This window comes from Gigantopelta aegis, chromosome 4 (assembly GCF_016097555.1).
Source record: "Gigantopelta aegis isolate Gae_Host chromosome 4, Gae_host_genome, whole genome shotgun sequence".
NCBI classification, from domain to species: domain Eukaryota; kingdom Metazoa; phylum Mollusca; class Gastropoda; order Neomphalida; family Peltospiridae; genus Gigantopelta; species Gigantopelta aegis.
Window position 1 is genome coordinate 86,786,921 of NC_054702.1, and position 16,059 is coordinate 86,802,979.

Here is a 16,059-nt window from a genome sequence, read left to right on the forward strand (position 1 = left end):
CTCTTGTTTCTTGTGATATACAACTAGCTAAGAAAATGGATATGAATACGATGTAATCCAAGGTGCAGAAATATTTGAAGTACAAATTTATTCTCCACATGAAACAAAACGGCACATTCCTTACAAGATTTCAACTGATGCATTACCTATTCTCTTGTTTCTTGTGATATACAACTAGCTAAGAAAACAAATATGAATAGGATATAATCCAAGATGCAGAAATATTTATTTGAAGTACAAAATTATTCTCCACATGAAACAAAAAAACATTTATATTCCTTACAAGACATAAAATGGTGCGTTCCCCATTTAGTCTGAAGAGAAATATCAACATATAATATGAACATTATTCACTTCTTAAAAAATCATATTTATGTTTGTAGATATTGCCCTTTTAATTCATCAAGCTTAAGCCAGGCAACAGTTCAAAGGGGTTTATTCCCTAATATTCCACAGACTTCTTAAAAAAACATGTTTATGTTTGTAGATCTTGCCCATTTAATTGTTATTCATCAAACTTAAGCCAGCCATGAGGGGTTTATTCCCCAATACTCCATAGGCAGAAGTGTTGTCTCATGAAATTTACACTCTGATCAGACATTATTTTCCAGTTACACTTTTCTGACTGCTTTCTTCATCAACAGGACGATGAAGCTGAAATAATCAAGTAAGATACTAATTACATGTTAGAATTAAATTCAATGCATCAGGACTGACGAGCCACACTATGTATACTACATCTATAGTGATGGATGTGTAAATTAAAATATGTCAATGATGTGACTTAAAATGGAGCTGGATTAAATCTTGTATACATGATCAGTTCATAAGGTAAAGTTTTGAAGAGAAAAAAAACTATTCTCAGAATTAAGTTGTCTCGCCTACCATACAATCTTTTGGTGAACTGTGATGGACATCCATAGCCTATTGGGTGCAACAATAAACCAAGTTTCAATGACCTAGAACTTGCAGTTTAAAACTAGTTTGAAATGCAGTGGAAAACAAATCTCACCACTTTAGCAATATTAATCCAGTGTAGTGCTTTTACTAATCTATCATCTGCACTGGGCACTTTGTCCAGATTCCAGTACGTGAACTTCTCAAACTTGTGAGTCGCAATCAAGTGACGGTCATCATCTTCAGTCACCTGGCGGTGGTTTTCCTTCAGAATAATTCCTAAAATAATATCAGTAACAAAAAGTGATGTTAAAGCTTCTCAAGAGTCTAGACTCAAATCTTTAATGATGTCACATTCATGCAATTTGTATGACATTAAAAAGTCTTGGAATCTCAATATATTAAAGAGTCCTGATAAGCCCTAACTGAAATAAAGTAGACGAACATAAATTAACTTGGTCTTAAATGGTGGCCGTATTTCAGCTGTTTACAATGTAATATTGCTGAAAGTACTGGTACCTGTATATCCTCTTGGTAGCTCAACTTCTTGTCCATTTAGTGGTCTGCCACGAATGCATGCTGTCAGTCCTACAAAGTATTCAAATACATTCAATTGTCCCTAAGAAAAAAGTTAAAATTTGTTTTGTTTAAAGACATTGCTAGAGCACATTGATTTATTGATCATCAGCTATTGGATGTCAAACATTTGAGTCTAGACTCTTGAGAAGCTTTAACATCACTTTTTTTTACTATTATTTTAGGAATTATGCTGAAGGAAAACCACCGCCAGGTGACTGAAGATGATGAAACATAATCATCAGAGGAAACATGCTACATTTTTCCATTAGCAGCTAGAGATCTTTTAAATGCACTTTCCCAGACAGTAAAGCACATACCACGGCCTTTGACCAGTTGTGGTGCACTAGTTCGAACGAGAAAAAACCAATCATTTGATGGATCCACTTAGGTGGTTCAATCCTGCGACACAATCACCTTAGGCAAGCTGTCAACAGACTGAGCTAAATGACACCCCCTCCTACGAAAAGGTTTAAGCTGTCACAGCACTGTAGTTGAACTTGGCCAGTATTTTATACTAAATTAATTATTGCTAAAAAGTTAGTATTAGTAATAATAAACTCTGGCTACACATTTCATATACAAGTTATCAAACTGCAAAAAAAAAAGAAAAAAAAAAGCTTTGTCCAACTTAAACCCTGTCAACTGAAATGTGATGTGCTGTTGACTTAATTAAAAACATTCCACTTTCTAGGCATTTACTAGGAATTTAGGAAAACACTTTACTGATTTCATGCACTTTCCCACAGACAGGAAAGTACATACAACGGTCTTTGACAAGTTGGTGTGCACTAGTTGAAGGGATCCCCTGGGGTGGTTTGATCCTGCTTCGCATGCACTTCAGGCACCTTTAATCTGTTAATGGTTAAAGGGACAGACCCTAGTTTTTAAACACTAAGGCATATTTTTTACTGTTAGAACCGTTTATGATCACTGAAATCAAACATTTCTTGTATTTTGTTGTTTAGATTATCCATTTCCATATAACTGAAATGTTTCTGGTCATCCTGGTGTTTCTAATGTACCACAAAATGCATTTTTTCATATTTTTAAAAACGCATGTGCGTCTGAGAAGTAACGATTATGGAATCACGTTTTAGATTACGCTTGGTAGAAATTTTTGTAACAATGCTCTGCAGACATAATTCTTTGGCGTTTCTATTTATTTAAAAACTGGTATCAGGTCGTTTCGCCCTTATTCCCGATCACCCCATGTCGTTTCGCCCCCATACCGGGTCATTTCGCCCTCTATACAGGGTCGTTTCGCCCTCATGTTTATGTTATAATGAATAAATTTGTTTACGTGACTCTAGTTGCAAATCAGATATCAATTTGTAACCCTTTATCAACCATAAACACCATTTATATGTATATGTTATTATGTGCAATCGTTTAAAGAACCCCTCCCCTCACACCATCCCAGTTCCTACGGGCCTGATGTATTTTATATTAATAAGTACAAAGACTAGCCTACACAATGATATTGTTGATAGGACATATTAGTTATAAAGTGCTTTGGGGTGTGTGTGGGGGAGGGGTGGGGGGACCGCTTTTTTGCAAATTTGCGAAATTGGCCTCTGTAATATCCATTGACGTGTCATGTTTACATCTATGCTGATGAAATATTAAAAGGTCCATTTGCTTCAATTTACATTTAAAAAATGCTTGTTGTATGCTATATATGGCATTGTTGTTGTCCTTGTTATTAAAATAATGCGTATTTTGTTATTAAAATGTTTTAAAATAATGCGTGTTTTGTGTTTTTTTAAACAGGTTTTAACATAACATATCGATGTCTGTTCTCGTTACAGCCAGTTTAGGGCAAAATACATGCAATTTTCTGCTGTCTGCCATTTTGGTTTTTTATGGAATACTCTTATAGAGTGGTGAAATATTAATATAAAATCAATGATCTCTAGTGGTATCTTTAAACAATCAAATAATATTAATAATAATAAAATAATATGACGTCATCACATTTGCATTTATATCATAACATGTCATTACATTCAACGGTTGTTAGATTAAGTCATATCCTTTCACCCCTCTTGTAGAATATTCTATAAAAAAGTCAAAATGGAAGCCGGCACAAAATTACATGCTTTTTGCCCTATGCGATCTCAGCGAAGTCGATACAGGTGACATGGTTATCATCTAGTATGTGGAATCCATGCCAATGTTTTTTTCAAGATTTCTGTCTGGACAAAATGTGGGTAAAATCTAACGAAAAATACATTTGTTGTAGTTGTCCACATTTTGTTTCGGACCACCCCAATACATAGGGGTGAAACGACTCATAATGGAGGACGAAACGACTCATTCTAAGGGCGAAATGACTCGGGGCGAACGGGAATATGGGCGAAACGACTCGGGGGCGAATAGGAATAAGGGCGAAACGACCCGGATTCTTAAAAACTAGGGTCTGTCCCTTTAACAAACGCTAAAGCTTAGTATATTTACCCTTATTCTCGTCACTTCTAATTGATGACTGGAAATAACTGGCAACATTTGCATCTCCACTGTACTGTATTTCACATGGTAAAAGATGGCAGTGTTTTACGTCTGAAATCGTCTGCGAGTTTGTATCAATTGAAGTGGTCATTATGATGCAGGATTTTTATTTACAAAATACACACATTCCCGCAAAAAACTCACAAACGGTGTAACATGAAAGTTGTACACCAGCAAAATAAAACTTTGACTACACTGTTATAACTAATGAAAATGATGTCGACGGTATAATTATGTATCAACGTTCTTTTTGTTGTATTTGTTTTAAATTTTCATTCCCAGACAATCCCTTATTTTAATTTTGTTTTATTAAAAATTATTCGGTTATGCCATGTTGCTCCAGCTGGCCAGAATGTTTCAAACAGTAAACTAATATCATTGACACCGTTTAATATATTTTATACTTCCGGGGTAAAACTTAGGCATGATTAACGACCTAGAAGTGTTAAACACTGTATTTACAATGACTTGATATTTAATGTACATAACAACGTGTTAGATTTGTTTAATTATGAGACGTTATAGATATGGCGATCCGTCCAAATCTTCTTTGAGTAGATTTAGCACTTTTGCTTATATATTTTTATCGTGGAATGTGCTAGGTTATGTGGTTTATTCAATTTGGCAAAAAAAGAAAGAAAAAACTTCTCCGGAATGGAAAGAAATGTCTTCAAGTGGGTATAATCACAGTAAAATTACGTAGGCATTGAACAATAGGGCCTACCAACAACTATTGGGGTGGGGTAGCTCGAGTGTCCAATAGTCCGATCCTCCAAGTACTCTGCCATTCAAGAGATATTGGCTATATAAGGTACCATCGATGTCCCAAACTGCATTCACCTAACAACAAAAACACGAATATGATATTTACGGAAATACTAGTGTTGAAAATTAATATGAAAACCATGGTCGCCAATTACGTTAGTGTGAGTTGGAAATACATACAAACCGGATTTTGATTTTGTCCCAGAATAATATAAGCTAATTAAATATGATTCTTTTTTTTACAATAACATTGAGTAACAATTGTCAGATACTGGATAATTATGGCGCATCCAGTCCATTCCAATAAGCCGATGACTTCAGATTTAAAAATGCATGCAGTGTCTTCAATATGTTTTGATCTCTATTCTTACGATGACCCGGCCCAAAACCACAGAAGTCAAGTCAGGCACTGTCAAAATATAGAGCATGGTCTATGTCTGCTGTCAGTTATGTACTGTACAGACACCGTGTGTTTTGTCACTTTTGGTTCAGTTTCAGTATGTTTCTTTTTTTAACTTGTACCATACTAGCCAGACCCTAAAATTGATGGTCGCCCAACGGACAACATTTGTAAAATTCTTAATCGCCCTTAGCCAATAAAGGTCGCCATAGGCGATCAGGCGACCGCTAATTTTCAACCCGGGAAATACTATTCTACATTTTTCAGCCACGATACTGAAACAAAATACATGTAGATTGCAATCAGTTAATAAAAAAAATCAACAATGTGGACGTAAAGAAAATCCATTCTAGTAAACAAAAGTGAAGTGCCCTCCAGTTATTAGGAAAGTACAACGTTTCTAACTGCGTTCAGATGCATACTTTTGCAAAAAGTATCGTACCATGCATGTGCGGTTTGTCATTTTCCATTTTTAAGGCTGCTAAATGAAAAAATATATGTTTCTTAACTATGCACAGTTGACGAATACTTGAGAGTAGAGTTTGCAAGCATTCTATTCCGGTCTGCGTTTTACCAACACCCATAGCTAACACTTGATGTCAATATGGATAGGCATTATGTTCATACCAGTTAATAGTTTGTAAAAATATTTTTTTTTTTTAATGTATTGTTTCTTAATTAGCACTATTTATACACTCAAAATTATTTACAATTGTTATGAATGGATTATGAATACTATTCACTACAGCAGAGGCACAAAAATGTAGCATACCTTTTGCAGATCGAATATAATAACTGAAAACAATAGGGAGCTACCAAGTGTTAATTCATCTATATTTTCTTCCTCTATTTTAAGTCAATTTCTACGAGTCATATGAACCCGATATCGGTCATTTTAAGGAATAAACAAAAACGACTTACTAAAATTAATTGTTTTAGGGGTTTGTAATGTTTTGTATTCAGATACTTGTCTGAACTTTATTGTTAATGAAAATGTTCTAGAACTGTGAAGAAAAATCTCACAAATGAAAGAACAGCAGACGACAACAAATCGGATGTTGATTGCACGAACCATGCATGAGAAAACAACTGAACAGAGTTGGAAGCATAACACAGTTTGGGACGTTGACGATACAGACATTTGTATGGTTATGATCACTCTCCGAGTTGGAGATTATTATATAGTAAAAACACAGAATGGCTGACTACCACACGGTAGACAAAGATTACCACTCTAATATAACAATAATCCTATATGTTTGACTCCAAATACCTTTACATTGATAATTTTCGAGTTTGCTGAGAGCAAATATTTTGTTTATTCACCACTACAGGAAGAAAACCATTAGCACCTACGTATTTGACTGGAACATTATTGAAAGGGGGTGCTGTCGGGTTGCTTCATGTAGAAACATTAAGAAACCCGACAGCACCCCCTTTTAATAATGTATTAGTGGTTACTATGTCAAATATAATCGACAAACTCGAAAATGATCTATTGTTGACTTGTAGTAGAATGGGAATCTTTGTCTACCGTGTGGTAGTCAGCCATTTCGTGTTTTCGCTATAGAATCGTCTCCAGCTGAGAGAGTGATCATAACCATACAAATACAGGGTGCCCACGGGACAGAAAATGTTTCTTAAAAATTCCCTGTTGGGAAAATTAGGGAATTTTAAATTTTGGTCAGATTCAGGGAAAATACAGGGAATTTTATTTGAGTGTAATGGAATCTGGAAAAATATCAGGGAATATTGTTGAGTCCTATATACAGTATACCTGTAAAAATGTAATAAACCAAAGATATTGGTGTTTTTGGATTCCTTTGTCTTTTTCCTGGTGATTTCTAGTGTATGTTTAAAAAACTATCAATTTAATTTTGTTGAAAAATCATCTGGTCACCATATCAAATTGTACCACCAAGGAATATATCCTGTTTATATGATCTACACACAGCACCCAAAACACTAGAAATCAAAACAGAAATAAGCGATTATTGCTCCAAAGCGTATTCTATGTATATCAGAAATGTTGGTTCATTACATTTGGTTATGCCATGCTAATGTATTGTTAACAGTGAAAAAGTGTAGTCTTAGATCTGCTTTTCTAACATTTTTGCTATACGTAACTTCTTCAATGTGGAGACTTATCTTTGTGATAATTAAATCTAAAACAAAAAAGCTGGAAGAAAAAGAAATATTTTTTAATGAAAGTTGTGCACATATTTGGAAAAATACATTCTGACCCAAAATCTTTATCATCATTTTATACGGCAAGATAAGTCTCCACAGCTATGAATGATACATTATACACGTCGTGTGGTGAACAGCTTGTACACTGTTAATAGGTCTGCTTGATGACTCTTAGATTGGGCCAGGACAACTGCCCCCCTAAGTGCTGGAGCAAAACCTTAAATTCGGGAAAAAATTATATAGATATTCGGGCAAAATGTGCTAACCTGAGACCTTTTTACCATGTATTTCCATCATTCTATCCTCGAAATTAGTTGTAACCCATGCGTAGTGATTCGTTTCCAACATGAATAAATGTAGTTATTCAGATTTGGGCATTTTTGTTTAATTCGGACAAAAGCCAGCCTGCCCCCTTACAATAATGGGAGCCTGTATGGCTATGGGCCAGGATGTAACACAGTGGTAAAGCACTCACCTGATGTGCTGTCAGTCAAGGATCTATCCCTGTCGGTAGATCAAAAATTAACATTTACTTCTTTATTATTTACAATTGAATAACAGGGACATTCAACAATTATGTAATGCTCTCGGGAAGAATGATAATAATCATGTGATGCGTTGCATTGCATGCATAGCCTTGTTTAGGGCTATAGGGGTGGTGGTGAGTGGGTTGAAATCTTGTTTTTAGAACACAATACCAATACCAGAGTGTTTCAAGATTATGAAAGGGGTGGTATTAAAATGATAAACATAAATATTTTTATAACCAGCATTGAAATGTACATTGATTCGAAGAATGTTTTTAAATAACTCAAAGTGGATCACTTTGTTTAAGTCCGTTACAAACATATCGTTAAAAGACATGATTAAACAAGGTGATTATTTCTTAATGTGCAAAATAGAACATATTCGCAATAGGTTTTGGAGAGAAACCCTGTCTAGCTGGATAGATATACAAAAAATTCAAAACCCACAAAGTGTGGATGATATATTAAGTATTAATATCTGGAATAACAGCAAAATATGTATAGGTAACAAACCATTTATATACAAACATTATATCAATAATGGTATCACATTTATTAATGATTTATTAAACGAACAAAGTGATGTTTTAACATACGAACAGTTTATAACAAAATATCATATAGATACAAATTTCTTGGAATATGCGTCAATAACAAATGCTGTTAAATCATTTATAAACAAATTAGAAAACATAAACGATGACACTTTCACAAGTCTTAAAAATCCTCTTTTCCCGTTTAAGATAAAACATTTATTAAAAGACAAAAACGGTTGTAAACATATGTATGATATGTTAAATTCACAAACTGTCATTCCAAAAGCACAATTGAAATATGCAAATGAAGGATACATGTATGATACAAAGAAATGGGAAAAGTATTATGTTATTCCTTTTCGTTGTGTAAAAGACACAACATTATCATGGTTTCAGTATAGAATAGTACACAGAATCTTAACTACTAATACATTTTTGTATATGATACATTATGTGGATTTTAATGCTTGCGACTTCTGCAAAGCTTCATGTGAAACATTACAACATCTTTTCTTTGACTGTAACAAGGTTAACCACATTTGGGATCAATATGAGAATGGATATTGACTGAAACAGGAATTGACATTATTTTTAGTCAAGATATTGTTATGTTTGGTATGATAAATAACGAAAATATTAACTTTGTAAATTGGTTGATTATCAACATTAAATATTATATCTATTGTATGAAAGTACAGAACAAAAAATTAAATATCAATGGAGTTTGAAATATTTATTTATACAAGAATTGCAATTACAAAATTTTTAATCAACAATGTACACCATGGCTGAATCTCTTTGACTGAAATGTATTTCCTAAAGCTTGTTTCGAATTCCAGATCTTTTTCATTTCGCGCTAGTATAGATTTACCCCCCACCCCCATGTATTTATTTATTTATTTTATTTATTTATTTATTTATTTATTTGTTTTGTTTTGTTTTTACCAATCTTTAATTTCTACAGAAACATTACAAATGAATTTATGTATCAAATTGTTATACATGTATATGACTGTATAACATTATTATGCCACAAATTAAATATATGTACTTGTATATAAATTATATCACTTTGATGTAAGGCCATGAATTTAAGGCTCCCCAACCGTGACATGGTCAGAATGGACTGTGGAAAATAAATATTAAAAAAAAAAAAAAAAAAAAAAAAAAAAAAAGTGTTTAACGTACACATTCAGAGCAAGCTGTTGTAGCACACGCCTGTCCTGGGCACAGGTGCTAACCTCGGCTGGCTCCTCCGTCCAGGACAGGAAAGTTTGGGTAGGTAGGAGGGGGGACCACCTGCACTGGCAGGTGCAAGGGAGCACCAGCAGTCCGACCGTAGCCGGTAACAGGTGGAGGGTGGTATGGTGCTATGGAATTTGGAATGTCCCATAGGATTAAACCAAAGTGAATGCGTGCACATTTTGATGAAGGAATTTAGGCCTAATTTTTTAATGGTCTGTCGAAAAGGAAAATATAGGGAGCTACGTATAGGTTTGGAAATGTAGTAGGCCGTATGGTGCTGACATGTCTCCCTAGGTTGCCCATAAGGGCCCTTAAAAGGGCCTGAACTGTTCAATTCGTGGCATGACAACCCAGGGGAGACTTGAAACAATTTAGAACAAACTGGGCCTATTCTTATTTATAGTAGATGGCTATGTTAAACACCTTTGTAAACAATGTAATTTAATATGCAATATAGTCTATAAAGCAAATAATACATGTACTACCTCTGTGGGTCTGAGAATTGAAAATTAAATTGAGATAACTCATTTCATTTTTTACATATCTCATCAAGCCCATGTAAATGATGTTTAAGTGCATGAATGAAAAATGAGTTGCTCAATACAAGACATTTGTGGGCAATGCAGAAACAAAATGATTGTTATCGCAATTTTCAAAGGCCTGCTTTCGAACCAAGAGTCCATTGAACTTAAGATGAACACTACTATTTCAGTTAAATCTGACCTAATGCATAGAAACAGCAATATTAAAGACTTGTTTTGTGTATGTACATGTATACATTTGATTTTTTTTCTCTTCTCATTCCAGCTGATAAATACCTAAGCATGATGAGTGTATCTAAGGATATAGAGAAAGTGAGAATCTCGGGCTTTAAGACTGTTGATGAGAAGACTGAAAGCAGCTCATCTGTAGAGTAATTCACAATGGTACAGTATCTCTGTTATGTTACAATGGTGATGCATGTTTTTTTCAGTATGTTGCATTGTAATGAAGTTGTATTGTTTGCAGTGATTTTAAGGCATAACATTTAAGTATTAGGCTTAAAAAAATCAACTTTTTAGTGTATAGCTTGGATTCTTTTTTCACAGAATTGGATGTAATATAATGCTTTATTATGAATTGCATTAAAATTAATCCACAATAAAAATAAGTACTGCTGATGAGTTATCTCCCTTGGATTACAAGTCTTTATGTAGGTTGCACTATACCAATTAATTTCTGGCTGGGTCGAAGTTCGAGGTGTACCGAACTTTTGATAGAGAAGTTAACACCACAAGTCCTGTGATTGGTTATAAATGTGAGTGTGTTGGTTGTAAAAAAAATTAGTTTCATCTGGGCTAAAAATGTATGCAATTTTATTTGATGTAGTACCACCGTGTCAAGTAGCCTTGTGCTTGGAACATGTATGGGGTACCTGTAAAAAAAAGTACTAAAATTTTGTGCGAAACTAGGGGTGTTGCAGAAACATCTGGTTATACCGAAAATGAGCCATGAAAGGTACCATTTTCTGCAGTTAATACTTTGAGGTAGGGGTTGTAGTACTGATATTTATGGGTCACAGTTTGGTTGATATATTGCATATAGTGTTTTTAAACACAAACGTTAACATGGTCGCCTATGGGATTTGAATTGGTATAGTCCAACCTATAGCACATATTCAGTGCATAATAAAAAAGATTATGATTTTTGTGATTTAATTAAATTAAACTACACTATTTGATTAATTAGCCGTCACTCGGCCATGCAAGTTCACAATGACCTTGACCTTGACAATAATTACTGTACATAGCTCTGAATGGAGTTTGAACAAAAATTAGCACTGAGGAAAAGTTGGTTTTGGCCTATAATTCATACTATACAGATTTGAATGTTCTTATTTACATGGTGTTTGACTTGCCATATACAACTGCTCTTAAATATGTTAATATATCTAGGCAGTCTGAACTTAGATTTTAATAGCAATTTATTTTTATATTAAAAATAACATGTGCCAATATTGGGATAATGTCTTTAACTTCTATAAACATAGTTAATGTTTCATGTGTGTACTTCTGATAGCTTAACTTTTTAAAGACCTTGATTTTTATTGTCCTTTTGGCATATTTATAGGGTGCTAAGTCATATTTTAGACAAATTTGTAGTTTTAGGGGAAACATTTTTTTACTTTGAAGAATTTTTTTACCAAAGCCATAATTAGAATTTTTGTCACTATTGTGCCTTCTGTTCTCATTTATACATAACAATAAGCTTGTTAAACATATCTTTAGGTCTCCAGATCAAATCTTTTTTTTAAATAATCACTTAGTTTGCTCCCATGAAGTGTATTTTAAGTGTATACTAGATTTGGAACCAATTTTTCCAGATTTGATTATCTACCTTGGTGTAATTTGATGATTTATTTTATTGTTAATGCTGTATTATCCAATGTTAATAGCTAAATGATATGCTGGATTACAGATTGTAGGAATACATCCAATATACATATTGTATTGATCTGGATTAGAAAATAATGCAATAAAATAGATGTTCGGGTAATTATGTCACTTAAAAACAGGTTTTTTTAGTAATGAATCAAAAATAAATATGCGAAAGCTGCATGATAATTCCAGATATCACAAATTTTTAAAACCTCCAACTACAGTAGGGTATACATAAAATATAGTCAGGAATATTGGTGGCTGCCAATTGTTTTGATGGTCCAATTTGAAAATCTGCATAGCTGATGGATTTGAAATTCCCGCACATGGTAACTTGAAGATGCCCACACTCAGCATACAGGATTTTCTTCCAACAGTGATGTGCAGGACATTACGTCATTACTTCATACAGATGCAGTCATGTTGGTTTTTCCTTCCTCAGACATTGTATTTTTTTAATACTGATATTTCTTTGATGTGCCTATTGAGGTCTTCATAATCTAGGGGTCAGTCAAGTACATGTGTTTCAATGGAATAAGTTTAAGGAGTTGAGGTACTCTGAATAGCCATGCTGTCTCTACATACATAGCTGAGCACACACACACATCTGACAATAAATATCTTCAGGAGTATTATTTAAAAAAAAAATATTTTTTCAAATATGACATATTGCATTTGTACAAAACTGTACAAAATACATGTGTTTTGTGAGGTGTACATTAAATTAGGTTGCACTGTAGAAACAACAGTTTCAGTGAGGTTGTCAGTTTATGTCAGAAGACACCAGATCCTGGTTGTCATAAAAACACATGATTCACCACCTTTTGAAACATGTATGTTATCAGTATAGGTTGCACTATACCAATTAATTTCCGGCTGGGTCGAAGTTCGAGGTGTACCGAACTTTTGATAGAGAAGTTAACACCACAAGTCCTGTGATTGGTTATAAATGTGAGTGTGTTGGTTGTAAAAAAAATTAGTTTCATCTGGGCTAAAAATGTATGCAATTTTATTTGATGTAGTACCACCGTGTCAAGTAGCCTTGTGCTTGGAACATGTATGGGGTACCTGTAAAAAAAAGTACTAAAATTTTGTGCGAAACTAGGGGTGTTGCAGAAACATCTGGTTATACCGAAAATGAGCCATGAAAGGTACCATTTTCTGCAGTTAATACTTTGAGGTAGGGGTTGTAGTACTGATATTTATGGGTCACAGTTTGGTTGATATATTGCATATAGTGTTTTTAAACACAAACGTTAACATGGTCGCCTATGGGATTTGAATTGGTATAGTCCAACCTGTAGAGTTTTTGTTGTTTTTGTTTACTTGTTAACATAATAAAAGAAATAGCCACCATTTTTTGTCGCCACCAGTGTGCGATTTTGAGGAGAGCCTGAGGCTTGCAAAAATGATATAGGACTCTCTAGCTTGGCTAGCATATGAGCCCACATGGCTGGTAAAAACTATTTGTACAAATTACATTGATTCTTTGAAATGACATTATCAACATATATCTTAAAATCCTGAGAAATCAGTCTTGAATAGTGATCTTTTCCATGGTTTCATGGAAAATATTTAGTGTATCTTCTGTTCTACTGGTGACACAACGGCAGGGCTCACTGGTTTGGTGGTGGGCTCTAACGATTTGCAAACAGGGAGACCTTATGACACTTAAATTTTTTAAACCAAAATTGCACACTAACCACATTTTATTTTTTCTGTCAAATAATATTCAAATCATTCAGAAATATTTATAGTGTGATATATTCATAAAAGATATACAGTCATTCATGTTTGAAAATATCAGGTGAGTGATAAATCACTGAATCACTCACCACATAAGCTCCAGGCGAAACATTTACTATAACTCGTGGATAAATAAATGTAAATAATATTGTAATTATAACTTGAGGATGTATCAAAAGCTGGTGCCGGCTAGGGTTAAAGCAGCTTTTGTTCAAACAACCAGCGGAAGGTGCACTGTTAACATATTTTTAGGTGGGTGATAGAAAATGCTTCCGAGATAAAATTAAGGTGTGCTGAGGTGCGCAAGCCCGATTCTGCACCCCAGATGTGAAGGACTGGCTATATGTAAAGAAACATTATATAGAGATGTAGTAACAAATTAGATACATTTAATGTAATATGTTATATTTTAATGTAAATTGTTATGCTTTAATGGTTTATTAATAATAATTTTTGTATGAATACAAACCTTACTCTTCTTTCAGAATTCAATATCGTCCTTCTAAAAGCCTACATAAGTTTTTTGAAGTTTTTGTTGTAAAACCCCATTCCCCTAGCATACGGTTTATAGGATAATTAAAACAAGACAGGGTTTTAAAAGAGCATTATTTTAAAATTAAGTCTCTATATTAATAGAATTTAGTATTGTCGCATTTGTGTTTTACTGATTGCATATTTTGAATGATTTTTTTTCAGATAGTGTCTGTTGATGGAATGTTACAGATGGACAGAGTATCAACTAGAGTGGAGAGAGTACCAATATAGTTGTGTGTAACCTGACTAACTTTTAATCATAAACATAGGACAGAATGTTTTATGTAGAGATTTTAAGATTTGGCATTACTATTTGTGTCCTCACCTAAATTTGGAGTATGATAGTGTGTGTGTATGATTTGAATTTTCAAAAATGAAAAATAAACAATCTTTTTCTATGCACCATGGTAGATTCTCTTCATTTCCAATTAGTTATTGTTTCTACAAATACAGTGAAACCACTCTAAACCGGACATCCTCAGGACCACCGATCTTATTGGAGGTCAGACTCGGAATGGGCGTGTTCGAAACCCTAGTGGTATATGGGCACGTTAAACTAGTTATCATCATCATCATCAGGACCAAGTAAAATGTCTGGTTTTAAGAGGTATCCAGTTTAGAGAGGTTAAGTTATGTACTGATATTTAAAAGCGAACCATGAAAAATGTCTGCTTTTGAGGGAATTCCGGTTTTGAGAGTTTTCACTGTATATTCAATGAGCTGGCAGATCTAAATATTTTATCAATGCAAGACTTGAATGTCCTAGAATATAGCTTTTGATACTCTGGGAAAAATATCTGGGACAGAATCCCCAAAACCTCTATAAAAGTTTTCCATCAAACTCCTGACAGGCGTATCATGTATTTTACCATGTATTTTACCGGTACTCTTGTTATATGTCAGGCATGTAGGATCATCAGAATTGGGATGAGGGTGTGTTGGATACTGTGATGGGTTACTATGACCTACTTCTCATAGATTACTGCACATTAATGGAAATCCTTGTCTGGGCCTCATCTTCCTTATCAATTGATATAAATAATAAAACAAAAGAACGAAACAAAATAATTTCATGTTTAATTTCAGCAGAACCACAAACTACTATAGTACTGTCGGAAATAAAATAAAAATGATTTTCCTCGATTATTTCTTACATATTAAACAGACAAGTAAATATTATGTAAATATATATTTAATGATAGTCTACCTAATTTAGCATTTACTTGTTTGGGCTCTCATTGATGTACAAAGTGGTGTTTACTCTTGAAATTAAAAGAAATATGTCAGTAAACAGGTGATTTGTACACTTTATTGGAACAGACTATAACAAATGTTGGTCAACATGTCAATTTCATTGCTGATACAATAATATGTGAGGGACTGTTTCTGATGACAGTTTACCCCAATTCCTCTCCAAAACAAAATATCTGTAGACATTTATAAGTAACTTTTGAGCAAAACTGTCAAGAAACATTTTGAGTTTATGATCTGTTATACCGGTATTAAAGGTGCTATCTCAGTTGCATAATGACAGCTATTGCAAATCATGTTTTTATAAATGTTTTCTCTAACATTTAAAGACTACACCTTTAACTATATGCCCTTAAATGATTATAGGAAATAATTTTATCTACTAGTAGAAAATACATTTTTATTGGAGAATCTTTATCACAAACAGATGCTCACATAGAACTATGATATAGCACCTTTAAGTG

The 16,059-nt window shown here is 33.8% G+C and overlaps 1 protein-coding gene and 1 long non-coding RNA gene across 3 annotated transcripts; one reads left to right on the forward strand and one right to left on the reverse strand.

Annotated features, from left to right (window-relative positions):
- Positions 1 to 209: 209 nt before the first annotated feature.
- On the reverse strand, positions 210 to 4,146 carry LOC121371310 (ribonuclease H2 subunit C-like). 2 transcript variants are annotated; one of them, XM_041497112.1, is made up of 4 exons: positions 3,934 to 4,142; positions 1,417 to 1,485; positions 1,013 to 1,176; positions 210 to 654 (listed from the first exon to the last, which is right to left on the reverse strand). In XM_041497112.1, exons 1-4 carry the CDS (start codon positions 4,073 to 4,075, stop codon positions 601 to 603), a joined length of 429 nt encoding a protein of 142 aa, XP_041353046.1. In that variant the 5' UTR covers positions 4,076 to 4,142; the 3' UTR covers positions 210 to 600. The 2 variants fall into 2 exon arrangements, with proteins under 2 accessions (XP_041353046.1, XP_041353047.1); XM_041497113.1 differs by lacking the exon at positions 1,417 to 1,485 and having other exon boundaries at positions 3,934 to 4,146.
- A 240-nt stretch (positions 4,147 to 4,386) lies between these two features.
- Positions 4,387 to 14,744, forward strand: LOC121371311. Its single transcript, XR_005957786.1, has 3 exons — positions 4,387 to 4,658; positions 10,455 to 10,573; positions 14,507 to 14,744. It is a non-coding gene; the product is annotated as an uncharacterized LOC121371311 (long non-coding RNA).
- Positions 14,745 to 16,059: the final 1,315 nt, after the last annotated feature.